Source organism: Mustela nigripes, chromosome 18, assembly GCF_022355385.1.
Source record: "Mustela nigripes isolate SB6536 chromosome 18, MUSNIG.SB6536, whole genome shotgun sequence".
Taxonomy (NCBI): Eukaryota; Metazoa; Chordata; class Mammalia; order Carnivora; family Mustelidae; genus Mustela; species Mustela nigripes.
Genome location: NC_081574.1, coordinates 29687227 through 29703362, shown reverse-complemented (window position 1 = coordinate 29703362; position 16136 = coordinate 29687227). Strand labels below are relative to the sequence as shown.

The window sequence follows — 16136 nt, the reverse complement described above, 5'->3', positions numbered from 1 at the left end:
CAGTGGGCTCTCTGCTCAGCAGGGAGCCTGCTTCCCTCTCTCTCTCTCTGCCTGCCTCTCTGCCTACTTGTGGTCTCTGTCTGTCAAATAAATAAATAAAATCTAAAAGAAAAGAAAAGAAAGATTATTTGACAGAGCACACAAGTAGGGGAGAAGCAGGCTCCCCACTGAGCAGGGAGCCTGATGCCGGGCTCGATCCCAGGACCCTGGGATCATGACCTGAGCCCAAGGCAGCCACTTAACCGACTGGGCCACCCAGGTGCCCAAGATTTTACTTATTTTTAGAAGAAGAGAGAGGAGAGTGCAGGGGGCAGGACAAAGAGGGAAGAGGGAAGGAATCCCAAACAGACTCCGTGCTGAGCAGAGAGCCCACTGGGGCTCAGTCTCACCGGCCTGAGATCATGCATGACCTGAGCTGAAACCCAGGATTCGGGTGCTCAACTGACTGAGCCACTCAGTCCCCCTAGACTGGAGATCTTAAGAGGTTCTGGGCCTAGAGCCTCTCCAGGCCCCCTGACTTCTGTTAGGAACAGTGGAGGAGCTGGCAGCCCGATCTAGGTCTGACCCTAGGGCACGGCTCTGCTCTGCCCCACATTTTACACCTTCCCCTGTTCTGGCTACAATTCAGCTTCTCCACACTGTCTACGGAAAGAGCATCTTCTCTCAACGCCTTTTGGTTGTGGCTCACGATTTGAAATTCTCTTCCTCTAACTCAGATCAGCACTCTTATTCTGCAAAAGGACGAATTATCTGGGGCTTTGGAAGTCATCCAGTCTCTCTCAATAACTCCACTCTCCTGGGCAAAAGCAGCCATAGACAATAGGGAAATTATGAGCATAGTTGTGCTCAAATAAAATTTTATGGACATGGAAATTTGAGTTTCATATATTTTTCACATGACATGAAATATTCTTTTGATTTCTACTTTCCATCACTGAAGAATAAAAACCAGTCTTCACCCCAGCTGGCTTTGGTCCTTCGGCTAGAGTCTGCAACACCTATTATACCCAGATGAGCTTCTGATATTTCCTTCCAATAACCCAGATCTGGGGTAGAAGCAAGCCCCACCGAGTTCCCACTTATAGAAAGACCTAGTGCTACCTGCTAAATTTAGAAAGTTTCTTTCACTGCAAATAAGACAGTGTAATAATAATAATAATAATGCATAATCACGGTCCCAGCCATCAGTTGTGGCCTTGGGGACAAACAAGTGTTTCCCAAGTGGCCTGGTATCCTTGGTATCCTTCTCAGGACAATGGCGTGTCCCGTGTAGTAGGGGAAACTGGCCACAGTATGTGTCCGAGAGAGCTTAGGCTCTGTCATCTGGTAGACTTGGGTTCAAACCCACTCATGCTGCCAACTACCTGTGGGGCTTGGGCAAGTTATTTAACTTTTTTGGGCTTCTGTTTTCCTCCTCTGTAGAAAGGAACCTTTCTCAGTGTACATGTGTATGTTAATAGGGGTGGACACAGAGCAAGTCGTCTGTAACTACTGTGGGCTTGACGCTGGGGACAGTGCTGTGTTTTGGCTGTGTAAGGGTTTTGTTTTTTTGGTTTTTTTTGTTTGTTTGTTTTTTTGGTTGCTAGTTGTTGTTTACATATATATATTTGTTTGTATATATTTGTTTGTTTGTTTTTTTAAACATTTAATTTTTTTATAAACCTATAATGTATCACTAGCCCCAGGGGTACAGGTCTGTGAATCACCAGGTTTACACACTTCTTGGCTGTGTTAGGTTTTATGTAGGCCACCGGCTCAAAAAATTCCCCAGGGTCAACAGACTTATTTATATCCTGCCGCCCTGGCTTAATGGCGGGACCCCTTTTAAGACCATCCAACTCCTTCTGTGTACTCACTAAGCAGCTTGATGATCTGTAGACTTGGGGAGCCTAAATAAACCGAGGTACTGGGAAACAGCAGGGAGTAGGAATGAATAAATCTGCCAGATTGTGCTCTGCCAGGATTCTCCCGTCTGTGGGACCTGCCAGTAAGTGTTGAGGCTGCTGGGCCTGACAAAGATCGTTGGTCTTTCTTTAATCCCCTCTGGGTGACCTGCCTGGGTCCGGACCACACTCCGTGGCATCTCTGGGATGAGACAGCCCCGTGACGAGCAGCTTCCCAGCCCAAGAGGAACAGCCCACGCAGCCTGCCTGCCTCTCCTACTCTGAATGGCTCTCTTTGTTGCAAGGCGTAGCAATAGCCTCTTCTCTCCCCTTCTCTTTCTCCCCCAGCAAACTCCGGAACCAGGCCCAGAGTGAGCGATACGGCTATAAGGAGGTAAAGTGCAACCTCATTCCCTGAGACTTTTCCTGTCTGCTCCTGTGGAAGCTGAGGCTTTGTACAGTCCTCCTGTCTGGCTTGTCCCAGGCAGTGCCTGAGGCGCCCTCGCCCTACGCCAGAGGGAGAGGAAGACCCTACTGTTGCGGGGGGTGGGGGTGGGGGGCGGTGACGGGGACACGGGATCCAGGACACCTGACTCCCTTCTTTGGTTGAGAGCACCTGGCCCCTGTAGTTGGCTCTTCTGACCCCGTGGCTTCGTTCTGTCTTCCCAGGTGGTGCTTAAAGGAGATGCGAAGAAGTTGCAGTTATATGGGGTAAGCACGCTGGGGCAGCATGTGGGAAGGGCCCAGCTGGCAAGGCAGATGGCACCTTCTCCATCTCTCAGTCTAGGCCCTCAGGAACTTTATTATTATTGCTATTATCGTCATCATTATCTTGGTGGTCAGTAAAGCAAGGTTGATTGAGGGATAGCAACATGACGATACAGAGTTCCCAAGGAGGGAGGAGACCCAAAGGGGTTCCCCTTTCAGGAACTTTCAACCCCTGTCTTCATCTCTCCTTGGACCAAATAAATGGGACTCATCCCAGTAAGTAATCTGTATGTGGAATTCACGAGGTCTGGAACTGGTGCAGGCAGATGATCTAAAGGGGTCATAGAAGGGTTTGAGTGGTGGCGATGTGTGGCCCCGGGAAGGCTTCTCTGCGTAAGTGCTGAGGAGGAGGGCGGGCCCAGCACTCCATGCCGTGGAGAGTCCAGCCTCCCTCCCTTTTACCCCCGTCCGTGCACCCTGCCTGAGCCAGCGCTGGAGCTGACACGGGTATCCATCCCCACGGTCCTCCCCCGCCAGCCAGTAGAGCAAGGCCTTGGGTGTCTTCACACGGACTCTTCAGGAGGCCGTTTCCTCTTCCTGTCCTGCTTGTGTCCCTGAGATCACGTAACTTCTCTCTCGAGGCTTCCATCCGTAACCACAGACACTTGTGCACAGGGTGTGTCTGGTTGTCTGGGACCCAGAAGGATCCACAGGTATTGCTCACACGAGACAGCCTCTTTTTTTTTTTTTTTTTTTTTTTTTTTCCCTTACAAGGGGCAGGGGAGTGGGGTACGTAGACTCTTTGCTGAGCAGGGAGCCCAACGCGGGGCTCGATCCCAGGACCCTGAGATCATGACCTGAGCTGAAGGCAGACACTTAACCAGCCGAGGTACACAGGTGCCCCTCATCCCTCTTTTTGATGCCTGCTGTTACATCTCAGCAAATTGGGGTATTTCCTGAGCCCCCCTTGAGAGGAAGAGTTCAGCTCTGAGGTGTTGATATATAATGACAAGAAACTGGATTCAAAGAATATTTATTTTATTTTTTGTCTTCTCATTCATTTTTAAAAAAATTTTTAAATTTAACATATAATGCATTATTAGCCCCAGGGGTACAGGTCTATGAATCATCAGGGTTACACACTTCATAGCACTCACCATAGTACCTACCCTCCCCAGTGTCCATAACCCAACCACCCTCTCTGGATTCAAAGAGTATTAACCGAACACCACATCCCCATCCTTACCTCAAGTTAGTGATACATGCCCCCCTTGCCAAATGTACTAGGTGAGAAAGGATTAAAAAATACTCTTCTAAAACAGTACTGGTCAATGGAAGTTTCTGTGAGGATAGAAATGTCCGGCATCTGCACAGCCCAGTGTGGGAGCTGCTCTAGTCACATTGCAGCTGCTGAGTCCTTGAAATGGCGCCGGTGCAACTGAGGAACTAAACTTTTTTTTTTTTAAGATTTTATTTATTTGACAGAGATCACAAGTAGGCAGAGAGGCAGGCAGAGAGAGAGGGGGAAGCAGGCTCCCTGCCAGGCAGAGAGCCTAATGTGGGGCTCGATCCCAGGACCCCGGGATCATGACCTGAGCCAAAGGCAGAGGCTTTAACCCACTGAGCCACCCAGACACCCCACGCCCTAAACTTTTAATTTCACCTTCATTTGGTCCAGGAAGCATGTGTGGTTCACGGCTACCCTCTGACTCAAGTTTCAGTGGCTGATGAGGAAGTGGCCACAGCCTGGTTTCCCTGGGTGGGGATGAGCTGATGGGTGAGTGTGGTTCTTCTCCAGTCTCCTCTCAACACCGCCCCCTTCTCCCCGCAGCAGACCTGTGCAGTCTGTCTGGAAGACTTCAAGGGCAAGGATGAGCTCGGTGTGCTCCCGTGCCAACATGCCTTTCACCGGAAGTAAGTGTCCGCTGTGGGGCATGCGTTATCCAGGGATGCCCTACATCCTGTCAGGACACCAGGCAAGCCGGAGGGGTTGGGCGGGGGCAGGGACAGAGATGTTCCCAGAAGCAGCTGGGCTCTCTGAGATGGACCGAACCGGCCAGCGTCGTCTTCTGCCCACAGGTGTCTGGTGAAGTGGTTGGAAGTACGCTGTGTCTGCCCGATGTGTAACAAGCCCATCGCCGGGCCCTCCGAGGCCACTCAGAGTATCGGGATCCTGTTGGATGAGCTGGTGTGAGTGTTGGCCTCTGCACCAAGACCTGGAGAAGACCCGTTGCCTCCCGGGTGCCTGGTCCCTCTGCACAGCTGCTGTGAACAAGACTGCTGGGTGGGGACTGACCTGCTTCTCTGAAGGGGCGCTAATGCAGGCTGGTCCCCCACCGTCAGGGTGAGACCAGAGTTGCCCCACCTTTCGGCCTCCTGAAGCCGCCTTCCCTGCTGCTCGGAACTAATGGCGTCACCCATAAAGGACACTGTATCCTGATACTGGATCGACTCCCTGCCTGTCCCTGCTGGGGAAAAAGCTGTCCATCCTTACCTGGCTCAGCACTTGGCCTTCACCCCCTGGGGGTTCCCCTTAGGAGGACAGGCTGCCTTGACCTCAGAGGAGGGATACGATGGGCCGTGCCCCACCTGGAACCTCCCTCCCCTCTTGACCCTTGCCTAGGAAGGTGCGGAGGGGAGGAAGGAGCCATCAAGGAACCAAGTGCCTCCCGCGGAAGGGAAGGGAGGCTCTGTAGGAAGTCAGGAAGAGCAGGGACATAGAAAAATGAAAGTCAATGTTTACATGGGGCCTGTGGAGATCAAGGCTGGCCCGCAGGCCTGCTGACTGCGGGGTAACGGAGGGCAGAGGCCTTCCCTCTGCTGGGATCTGTGGTGCTATCCGTTCACTCTCTTCCTCGGTTAATCTCAGAGCTTCCGATTCCGTGTTGGGGTTTGAGCGCCCCTCGAGAGGAAGGGCTTGTTCTACACTCAGATGAATTCGCAGGGGCTTTTTCTAAAGGAGCAAAAGGGGCCTGGGGCTGGGGGTGTCCGAAGGTTAATTAAGGTAGCGGCAGGTACCTTCTTCCCCTCTGTAAATAGGATTTTTATACTTCCTCCTCACCATCTCAGGCTTTATACATGGAACCCCTGAATGGAGGGGGTGGGGTTTTCTCTCCCCCACCCCGGAGTAGGTGAGGGTGGGACAAAGGTGTGTATTTAAAGAAAATTAAATTTAATAACAAGTTCTCTAACTTTCTGCCTGTGGTTGCGGCCTGTGTCTCTTGGCCTTTTTCTGCCAGCAAAGGAAACAAAGTTCTCTTACTGCTGCTTCTCACTTCCCCGTACTCAGAACTCATGCCCAGAGGTTCCCAAATCTTAAAAAAATGGAAATCGGGTTACTACCTGTATGCCATAGGACTAATATCCGTGTACTTTAAGGCCTGATTAAAAATATTCTAGAAATCAGCTGAATGAGCCTGGCTTCAAGAAAGGTGTGATGTATGCCACCGTGACGTGTGTTTGAATGCCAAGATCAGTAAGACTTGAAATTAATAAAATCCGACATGAAATTCACACAATTGTGTTTTTGCCACCACTCATGGTCCAGGTTGTGACACAGAAGCTTGATCTTTCCCTTATTAAACTTTTTTCTCACCTTGTTGACCATCACGGACGCATGCTACCCTCCTGCACTAACATCTCAAGAGTGGCATCACCACATTTATGTGCTCAGATCTTGTAACCCGCGTGCTTCAGTGTCACTCTCGAACGTCTCCAGGGAGTATGGAATCAAGAATGGATATGCAAAATGTACCGGAAGGGCCGGGGACAATTTTCTTGGCCATCGTGAGTATGGAGCAGGTGGGCCATGGTTGCCCAGCGCAGTGGCCAATGGTCATCCCAGGAAGCAAGCCCGGGGTCCTGGGCACAGTAGGAATATTGAGCAAAGTCGAGTGTGGTGGTGGGGCCACCGATGGGTGAGAGCTGCCCATGCACCCAAAGGAGCTAGGCCTGAAGGGTAGGTGTGATGGGCTCTCACCTCTGTGATGGTGCCATGGAGGCTGCTGGTACAGTTTGTGCTCGTGTCCGATGGACCGATGAGGCCGGAGCACCAGCCTGTCCTAGGGAAGTGGTCAGCCCCTGTCTTGGTGGGGTCCTTTGCCCAAAGACTTCTTCCACACTCTGAGGACTAACTCCCACCCCTTAAAGCCTCAGCACCCTCGCTGCTGCCAACCCTACAGAGTCTGGTCTTGACTTCATCAGGGACCCCAGTTCTTCCTCTAGTCTGGCCAGCTTCAGTGCAGGGATGAGGGGGAAACCAGGGGTCTATCTACAAACTTCCACACCGCCGTCCCCTCCTCTTCAGCGTTGGCATATTCCAGTTAAAATGTTGGTACTAAAATGTCCACGTTCGCAGACTCGAATAGCATTGTCCTGAAGTTGGAATGACGGTGAACATGCCTTGGATTGCTTGCAGTGCTTCGAGCCAGCCCGGTAGAACAGTGCACAGGAAGGGAAAACTGCTACCGCTGATCAGAGAGGAACGACAGTAAGCAATCACAAGGTAAATAGTCACTGGTCCCCAGTACACTGTCATGAGTGTGGTCCTGTTTCTCAGTGTTGTGTTTCTAGGGCACGTGCCCATGGGGGCTGGGGGCTGGAAGGCAGGACGGCCCTTGCCTTTGGAAAGGGTGTAAGCACGGTGTTTCTGGTGTGAGTAAGCTCATGGGGCAAGACTCTGGGCTCAACTGGTGTGGAAGTGACAGCAAGGGGGATGATACTGGAACTGAGTCCTGCAGGAGTGACCTGGACAAAAGCACTAAAGGGTTAACCAGCCTGGTGGGTTGGTTAAGAGGGCACATAAGTCCTAACGTTCATGTGGAGAAAGGCTGGGGGTGAGGCCATCCCGTGTGGGGCCAGGAGCCTGGAACTTGGTAGAGCGAGAATCCAGAAGTTCCTTTAGATCGGGATTTTTAAAAGAGCCGAGTCCCATTTGGAAGCTAAGCTAATGCCTTTGTGCACAAAATGTTCAGAGGCAACTCCAGTGTGTGTAGAGCTCCCATTACTGAGGAAGCGTTTGCATCCTGATCATGTTTCAAAGAGTAAAAACAGGGGCACATGTTGGTAGAACATGCGACTCTCGATTTTGGGGTTGTAAGTTCAAGCCCCATGTTGGGCATAGAGATTGCCTTTAAAAAAAATCAGGGGCACCTGGGTGGCTCAGTCGGTTAAGCCTCTGCCTTTGGCTCAGGTCATGATCCCGGAGTCTGGGGATAGAGCCCTGCATCAGGCTCTCTGCTTAGCAGGGAGCCTGCTTCTCCCTTTCCTCTCTGCTTGTGCTCTCTCTCACTCTCTCTGTCTGTCTCTCTCTCTCAGATAAATAAAATACAAAATAATAATAATAATAATAATAATAATAATAATAATAAAGCAAAAACTAAAGGAAGCTGAGAGATAATGATATATACCAGGATCCTAACTTCAGTGATCCGTGGTAAGCAAGCACCAAACAATCTGAAGATAATGACCACTTACCCACCAAGTTCTTTTACAAAATACATTTTGCTTTCCTTCCTGTATTTACCCCTCTGGGGAGGCAGACTGCCCTCCATGAAGATACTCAAAGCAGAAGGTGCTTGTTAGTTAGCTCCTGGGCTGATGCCATCATGGAAGAAAAAAGCCCCAGGTTATTGTCAAGTGATTTGTGAGCTTACCATTAGCTAGAACCATGGATTTTTTTTTTTTTAAAGATTTTATTTGTTTATTTGACAGAGATCACAAATATGCAGAGAAAGCAGGTGGGGCGGGGAGGGGGCAGGCTCCCCACTGAGCAGAGAACCCAATGCAGGACTTGATCCCAGCACCTGGAGATCATGACCTGAGCCGAAGGCAGAGGCTTAACCCACTGAGCCACCCAGGTGCCCCAGGTATTTTTAAACTCCACAATAGCTGGCTTCTTTTATTTTATTTTTGAAGATTTATTTATTTGACAGAGAGTGAGCAAGAGAGAACACATGCAAAAGCAGGGGGAGAACGAAGGAAAGGGAGATGCAGACTCCCCACTGAGCAGGGAACCCGATGTGGGACTCCATCCCGGAATGCTGGGATCAGGACCTGAGCCAAAGTCAATTGCTTAACCAACTGAGCCACCCAGGCGCCCCAGATAATTTCTTTAAAAGAATCTTCTGTGGATCCGCCATTTACAATGAAAAATTGTAATGAGAGGCTCAGAGCAAAATTTGAAAGTCAGGGACTTAAATAGATTGGGACAACGGGTGCCCCAAAGAATGGCACATTCCTGTTCTGCGTCACTCCCATCTGGTCCACCATTTCCAACCCAAAGTCACTCATTGCCCACTGGGCCTTTTCCTACTCTCACTGGAGCCTTTTCTGTCTCCACAGTTAGGCCGTGCTCACGCACCCCCGACAGCCAGTATCTTCCATTCTGCCACCCTCTTCTGCTTCTCCGGGTGTCAGAATAACACGAATGCCCTTAACCGTGTGTCACTCACTCACTTCGGGTGAATTTGCCAAAGTCCTATGCACAGATTCAGAGCGATGGATGGGATCCAGTTGGAGACAAAAAGGTCTATGGTGACCAGTCATGTGGGCTGATGAATGACCAACGCCATTCATGGGAAGAAAATCAAGCTGCTTACCATGGCTCGGACCCCAGACCATCCACAGCACTGGATTCCTACTGGTCCTACTTTTTAAGAAATCATGCCCATATAACTTCCTTTAATAAACTGGCATACTGGGGCGCCTGGGTGGCTCAGATGGTTAAGCATCCACCTTTGGCTCAGGTCATGATCTCTGCATCCAGGCTCCCTGCTCAGCAAGGAGTCTGCTTCTCCCTCTCCCTGGCAGCTCCCCCTGCTTGTGCTCTCACGCTCTATCAAATAAATAAAATCTTTAAAAAAATAAAAAGTCTTAAAAAAAAACACCAAAGCTGACATACTGTGTATGGCGGGGGGGGGGGGGAATATGATCCATATCCCCTTTGTGCTTTGACATGGCTTCTGCTTCTGTCCCAAATGACAGTCTCAGCAACAAGCCAGGGCCTGTGCTCTGTAGAAGGGGAAACGTCCAACCCCAGGAGCACAAGTAGCCATCTTTGGTGGCTCCTGGTGCACTTCACGGTCTTTGTCTGTCTCCACCATTGCTGTATCTCAGCACATTTTTCTCACCTGTCTTCTCCCCTCCCTCGTTCCTTTTGTCTCCTGCCTTTTTTCCTCATCACAGCCTACTCATATGACATTACTGCCGAACACTCCTGATGGGCCATGATCATCATGAATGGTTCAAAAGATACATCAGTTACTAAGGGTTTTGACCCAGACGATGGTGTGAGATCCCCCGGTGGCCAGCTCTGGGTTTCTAAGGGTTTAATATTTATATATGCTCATTAAGTCTCAAGAAGGTGGCTGATACCCTCCAAGACAGGAAGAGAATCCACGATGACTTTAAAGGCACGATGCAACGTGAGCGGGGCCGGTACATCCAAACCCAATGAAAGGAAAACCCAGGTTTGCTTCAGTGGAGGGAAGCTGATTTGGAAGAACAGTGGATGTCCAGCTGGGCGTAAGTCGAGAGAAATCCAAACAAATCCAAAATACAGTAGCGTTCCTGTACCCCGGCCAGGGAGTCATCCTCTCTGCCGCCTTCAGTATTCACCAAATCTCTGTTGGATCACTTTACTCAGACCTTTATGTCTGCAGAAAAAACAGATGCTATAAAAATTCTATGAGGAAGGAACTGGAGTGTTTCAAATCTGGATGAATAAAGAGGAGGGGCAAACAATTTAGTGGTGGGCTCCAACATTGCCTTGCAAGCGTGAACCTCCATCACAGACCCAGTCACTCCAGAAATAGTTTTCTTACCTTCCAGTTGCCTTTGACTCTGAGCCACCAAATTTCTCCTCCTCTTCCTGTATAGATTGTTTGCCTTCCTCTCCAAATTATTCATGAGCCTTAGAATCTTAATGCAGATCGCCCCCCATACCCCGTCCTCTGTACTCGCTATGAAACAACTGATCTGTCTGTTCTCTGGGCCCCAAAGACCCCACGTCTGTCATCCCTGGTGCCTAGTCTGCAGTGTGGGAAGCTTGCTGAGGTGTCAGGAGTCCTGCTTATCCAGGAACCCACAGAGCTTCCTCCACTGACATCCTTTTTGGCTGCTACCTGGGAGCTAAGGTGACCGTCCACATTCACCTTGGGACCCACCACCACTTTCCTTTTCAGGTTCAAGTATAGGGTGAACCACTTGCATGGCACAATGAACATTTTGTTGTATTTGTTTTATCCCCTATCCATCCATTTATCCATAATCAATGTATTTTTTTAATGCATTTGAAAGCAAACTTCGATACCGGGACACTTGCTGTATTAAAGTTTACAGTCCGCTTCTGTGTTTGCAAGTGAACTGAGAATGACCAGAAATCTGTCTTGAATACGAAGACTGGCACTTTCTGATAACTTGCTGATAAATTCTGAAGGGAAGCTCTGACGTCAGGATGGTTTTAGAAATTACTCAGCTATGAAATCATTTTATATTTAAAATGAGATGAGTAAAGTGTTTTTCACTGCCTCTGGTAACTTTTTAACCTTGCTCAGTTTTATGCTGGTGGTGAGGGAAAAAGAAACGGGGAGGGGAGAAATGCATCTGGAGTATAGGACACTCTCCTCTTCCCGCACATATTAACATTTCTTGCACAATTACCCGTGGAATATTCTCATTTTGGACTTTTTCCACACCCTAAATTTAGCAAGCTAGAATTATCTTTTAAATACCACTTTGAGCAACCTTTTTTGAAAAGAAGAATGCAGAAGAGGGGGAAATCTGCATTTCTTTGTGGTTAGAATGTAATGGCCTCAAGTTAATTACTCTGCAAGGCAGCAGATTACTCCTTTATTAAATGCTGAAGATATAGTAAAATCAGTAATCTAGCAAATTCATTACAAGTCTGAAGATTAGAGATTGATCCATTTAGACTGAGAAACAGGCAATGCACTTACAGGCATCTCTATATGTTCTGGTAATGGCGCACATTGAAATGAATAATTGCCTTAAATGTGTCAGGTGGATTTCATCATTTAAGGGAATTCTATGTTTGAGTCTTTTTAGGGCTAAAAAAGTCTTGAAAATGAGGGCTGAGGACTTTTTCATTTGTTAATTTCTGAACTTTGAAACCCTAAAATCTTCATATAAAATCAGTTTTTGTTAAAGTGAGACATCGCTCTAGAATACGACAGAATTTCCTTTAGTTGGGTTTAGAGAGAAATGCATGAAGCGAGTACAAGCGTACAGAGAGAAGTTTTCAATGAATGTTTTTTGTTGATAATTATTAGTTTTACAGTGGGGGGGCGGGCCCAGTATTTGAGAAACAGAAGGTTTATAGTTAATGAACTGTGACTTTTTAGATCAGGGGTACCTTCCTTGCTGCTCCTCATTATGAGGCTAATTTATGTGTGGAATAAACAAAAAATGGGTGTTGATTTTTTTTTTTAAAGATTTTATTTATTTATTTGTAAGAGAGAGAGAGTGAGAGCGAGCACAGGCAGACAGAGAGGAAGGCAGAGTCAGAGGGAGAAGCAGGCTCCCTGCGGAGCAAGGAGCCCGATATGGGACTCGATCCCAGGACGCTGGGATCAAGACCTGAGCCGAAGGCAGCTGCTTAACCAACTGAGCCACCCAGGCGTCCCTTGGTTTGTTTTTTTTAAAGATTTTATGTATTTATTTGACAGAGAGAGATCACAAGTAGGCAGAGAGAGGAGAAAGCAGGCTCCCCACTGAGCAGAGAGCCCTATGTGGGGGTCCTGGGACCCTGAGATCATGACCTGAGCGGAAGGCAGAGGCTTAACCTACTGAGTCACCCAGACACCCCTGGGTATGTTTTTTTTTTTTTATTTTTAATATTTTATGTATTTATTTGACAGAGAGAGATCACAAGTAGGCAGAAAGGCAGGCTGAGAGAGAGAGAGGAGGAAGCAGGCTCCCCCATGAGCAGAGAGCCAGATGCGGGGCTCGATCCCAGGACTGAGATCATAGCCTGAGCCCAAGGCAGAGGCTTTAACCCACTGAGACAAGCAGGTGCCCCCCCAAAATGGGTTTTAAACGCAGCTCTGTCTCCAGTTATGTGGGAGACTTGGCCTGGTTCTGTAGTGAGGCCTCACCTTTCTCCTCTGTAAAATGGAGCTAGTGGTAACTGCCTCCAGAGTGTGGTCAAGAAGTCTATCTCAGAAACCAAGAGTACATTCTATGTTAAATAATTGAATTTAAATTTAAAAAATAAAGAGAGTACATAAAAGCATGCTTAAAACAGACTCAAAGTCATATTCAAATATAAGCCATTTTTGTTTGTGAAGCAGTAGGGACTTAGACCCCCAAATAAGGGGACTATGTGAAAAGTCTGCTCAGCGGGGAGCCTGCTTCTTCCTCTCGCACTCCCCCTGCTTGTGTTCCCTCTCTTGCTGTCTCTTTCTGTCAAATAAATAAGCAAAATCTTCCAAAAAAATTTTTTTTAAAGAAAAAAAATTTTCAGGTGGCTTGACCCATAGCATTTGATTGTAATTATGTACTAGTATATCCAAAAGGCAGGAAATAATAGCAAAGAAATCTTCAATCGTGTTCAGTAATCTTTAGTGATAATACTTCTTAAATAACTTTGTGTAGATTGAGGATAAAGCAAAGAAGTAATTGTTAATGTTGTAGGAAAAGATTTTCAGTGAAAGAGAGGTCTAATACTTTCAAAGTAGAAGCCTGATGTCTTAATTTCAATTGGAAATCTCAATATGAACACATGATTTATTTTTATTTTCTCAAGAATACATTTTTCCTAGATGTGTCTGCTGAGCCTGAAAACCTAAAATAAGGGGGAAAAAAAAAGGTCAGGAGGAACGGCATCCCATGATTTGGATTATAGCCTTTAAATAGCATTTCCCCTTAGAAGGAGACAGGGCTCCTGAATGGTTGATTCAGTCTTGCCATTCTAGAAAGCAAGGAAGAAATCCAAGACTACTGGTCATGTCAGAAAGATACAGGAGCCAAAATGAAAAGATTCCCGTTGGCCTCGAATGTGTGTGAGGGGGAGGAAGTGGAGGAGGGACAATGGATATACAGGAAATCTGTATCTTTTGCTCAGTTTTGCCCTGAACCTAAAACTGCTCTAAAAATTAGACTGTAGGGGCACCTGAGTGGCTCAGTGGGTTGGGGCCTCTGCCTTCGGCTCCAGGCATGATCTCAGGGTCCTGGGATCGAGTCCCACATTGGGCTGTCTGCTCGGCGGGGAGCCTGCTTCCCCCTTTCTCTCTGCCTGCTTCTCTGCCTACTTGTGATCTCTGTCTGTCAAATAAATAAATAAAATCTTAAAAAAAAATAAAATAAAAATTAGACTGTATTTAAGGGATGCCTGGGTGGCTCAGTGGGTTAAAGCCTCTGGCTTTGGCTCAGATCATGATCCCAGAGTCCTGGGATCGAGCCCCACACGGGGCTTTCTGCTCGGCAGGGAGTCTGCTTCTCTCTCTCTCTCTGCCTGCTTGTGATCTCTGTCAAAATAAATGAAGTCTTTTAAAAAAATAAAAATTAGACTATTAAAAAAAAATTAAAGATTTTTTTTGGCCAGAGGCAACAGGGCAACTCAGATGGTTAAGTGTCTGACTCTTAATCTAGGCTCAGGTCATGATCTCAGGGTCATGAGCTGGAGACTGGGGAGGAGCCCATGTTGGGTTCCCTGCTGCTTCACAGGGAGGGAGTTCGCTTCTCTCCCTCTCCCTCTGCCCCTTCCCTGACTCACACAAGTACGCACACCTATGCTCTCTCTCTTATTCTCTCTAAAATAAATAAATCTTTTTTTTAAGATTTATTTATTTGACAGATAACAAGTAGGCAGACAGGCAGGCAGAGAGGGGGTGGGAAGCAGGCTCCCTGCTGAGCAGAGAACCCGATGCAGGGGATGCGGGGCTTGATCCCAGGACTCTGAGATCATGACCTGAGCTGAAGGCAGAGGCTTAACCCACTGAGCCACCCAGGCACCCCCCTAAAATAAATCTTTTTTTTTTTTTTTAAGATTTTATTTATTTATTTGATAGAGATCACAAGTAGGCAGAGAGGCAGGGAGAGAGAGGGGAGGCAGGCTCCCTGCTGAGCAGAGAGCCCAATGCCCGGCTCTCTTCCAGGATCCTGGGATCATGACCTGAGCCAAAGGCAGAGGCTTAACCCACTGAGCCACCCAGGCAACACCCTAAAATAAATCTTAAAAAAAAAAAAAGCCTCCCTTTGGCAAGAGAAAGAACAATTTGAGTGTGAAAATAATAATAGAATGAAACTCATCAAATCTATAAAATTCCTTGAGATCCTATGAAACTAACAACAGCAAAATACCAGGTTTCCACTGAAGCACTAGAGCACTAAACTCATTCTAAAACTTGGCAAGAGGAAGAATCAAGCCTTTTCTGTATTCCTGTACAAACTGTATTGAACTATCAGAGGAAAGATTGGTAGTGAGGGAACTTTAATGCAGATGGCACTCTCCCCAGTGAAAGTGGGAAATCACCAGGTGCCTTCAGTGACAGAATCAGAAGCACACAGCCCTGCCCCCGAGGCTGATCCCACACTTCACCCTGCCTCTCTGTCTGACAATCTCACTATAGGAAATAGGGGAGACAGAGGGGAAAATTTGATGACAGCAAGAATCAGCAATCTGCCAAATCCAGAGCTTTGGTCCTTTTTACACAGACACGTGGTCTTGTTTCTTCAATGACATTTTCAAAAACAGAGGAGAGCTGTTCCATAGCTTTCAAACCTCAGGAGAGAGCCAGAGGAGCAAGCATCCCATAAGAAATTTCTAAGCGAGACAGGTGGGGAGAGAGAGAGGCAACACGGGTGGGTTTGTTATTTGGGTTTCTGTCTTCAGACGTTTGCTGCGCAGAGGGGCATGGCGTCAGGGAGAACGTTCGAACAGTGGAACGGAGTGAGCCCTTTGGGGCACCAGTGGGAATGATTAGGGCACAGGAAGGGAATGCCATTGGAATGAGGTACTCAAAGACACACAGTCAGCAGGAGCCCAGTCCATGTGGAAGGAACAGCCTCTGGGTAAGAGGGGCTTAGATCATACGCCGTCCTAATAAAAAACATGTGTAGAAATATGAAGCTGACAGCACAGATATGAAAAAGAAGCTAAGAGAACCTAGACATTTAGGAGGGAGAAAGGTGTCCTGGAGATGTGGATTTACAGCACAGTGAGACCTGACTCCTTGAGTCAAATTTTCAACGTGGCTCTGACTTTCATTATTCTGGTGGGTATTCTATGTTTACAAGATTCTTTTGTTTATAGCTCTCTTTATTACGCTGCTTCAAAGAATTCTGGTTCATTAAAAGCCGTTCGGAGCTTACCCTACAAATCCTACAAACATGAGAACCTTCCAAATAATTAGTATACTCTTTTCACCCAAACCAGCCTTCGTTATGTTAAATCTTTTGTAGCCTCGCAGGCAAAAGGATATAGTGGTCACCTCATTCTCTGTAGGCATTCAGGGGTTGTAAATATTGGACTCTCATTTTTCCAGTTGGCCCGTAATCAGAAAAGTGGCTTTGCTGCAAAGCAGT

At 47.6% G+C, this 16136-nt stretch overlaps 1 protein-coding gene across 2 annotated transcripts in view; it reads left to right on the top strand.

Annotated features, from left to right (window-relative positions):
- Positions 1-5782, top strand: part of RNF122 (ring finger protein 122) — a 15845-nt gene extending 10063 nt beyond the window's left edge. The window contains exons 3-6 of one of the 2 annotated variants that reach the window (XM_059384501.1): positions 2232-2277; positions 2553-2594; positions 4426-4505; positions 4671-5782. In XM_059384501.1, the coding sequence (XP_059240484.1) occupies positions 2232-2277; positions 2553-2594; positions 4426-4505; positions 4671-4785 (283 nt within the window). In that variant the 3' untranslated portion in view covers positions 4786-5782. Of the gene's footprint in view, positions 1-2231; positions 2278-2552; positions 2595-4422; positions 4506-4670 lie in introns of both variants that reach the window. The other variant, XM_059384500.1, reaches the window with a different exon arrangement.
- Positions 5783-16136: the final 10354 nt, after the last annotated feature.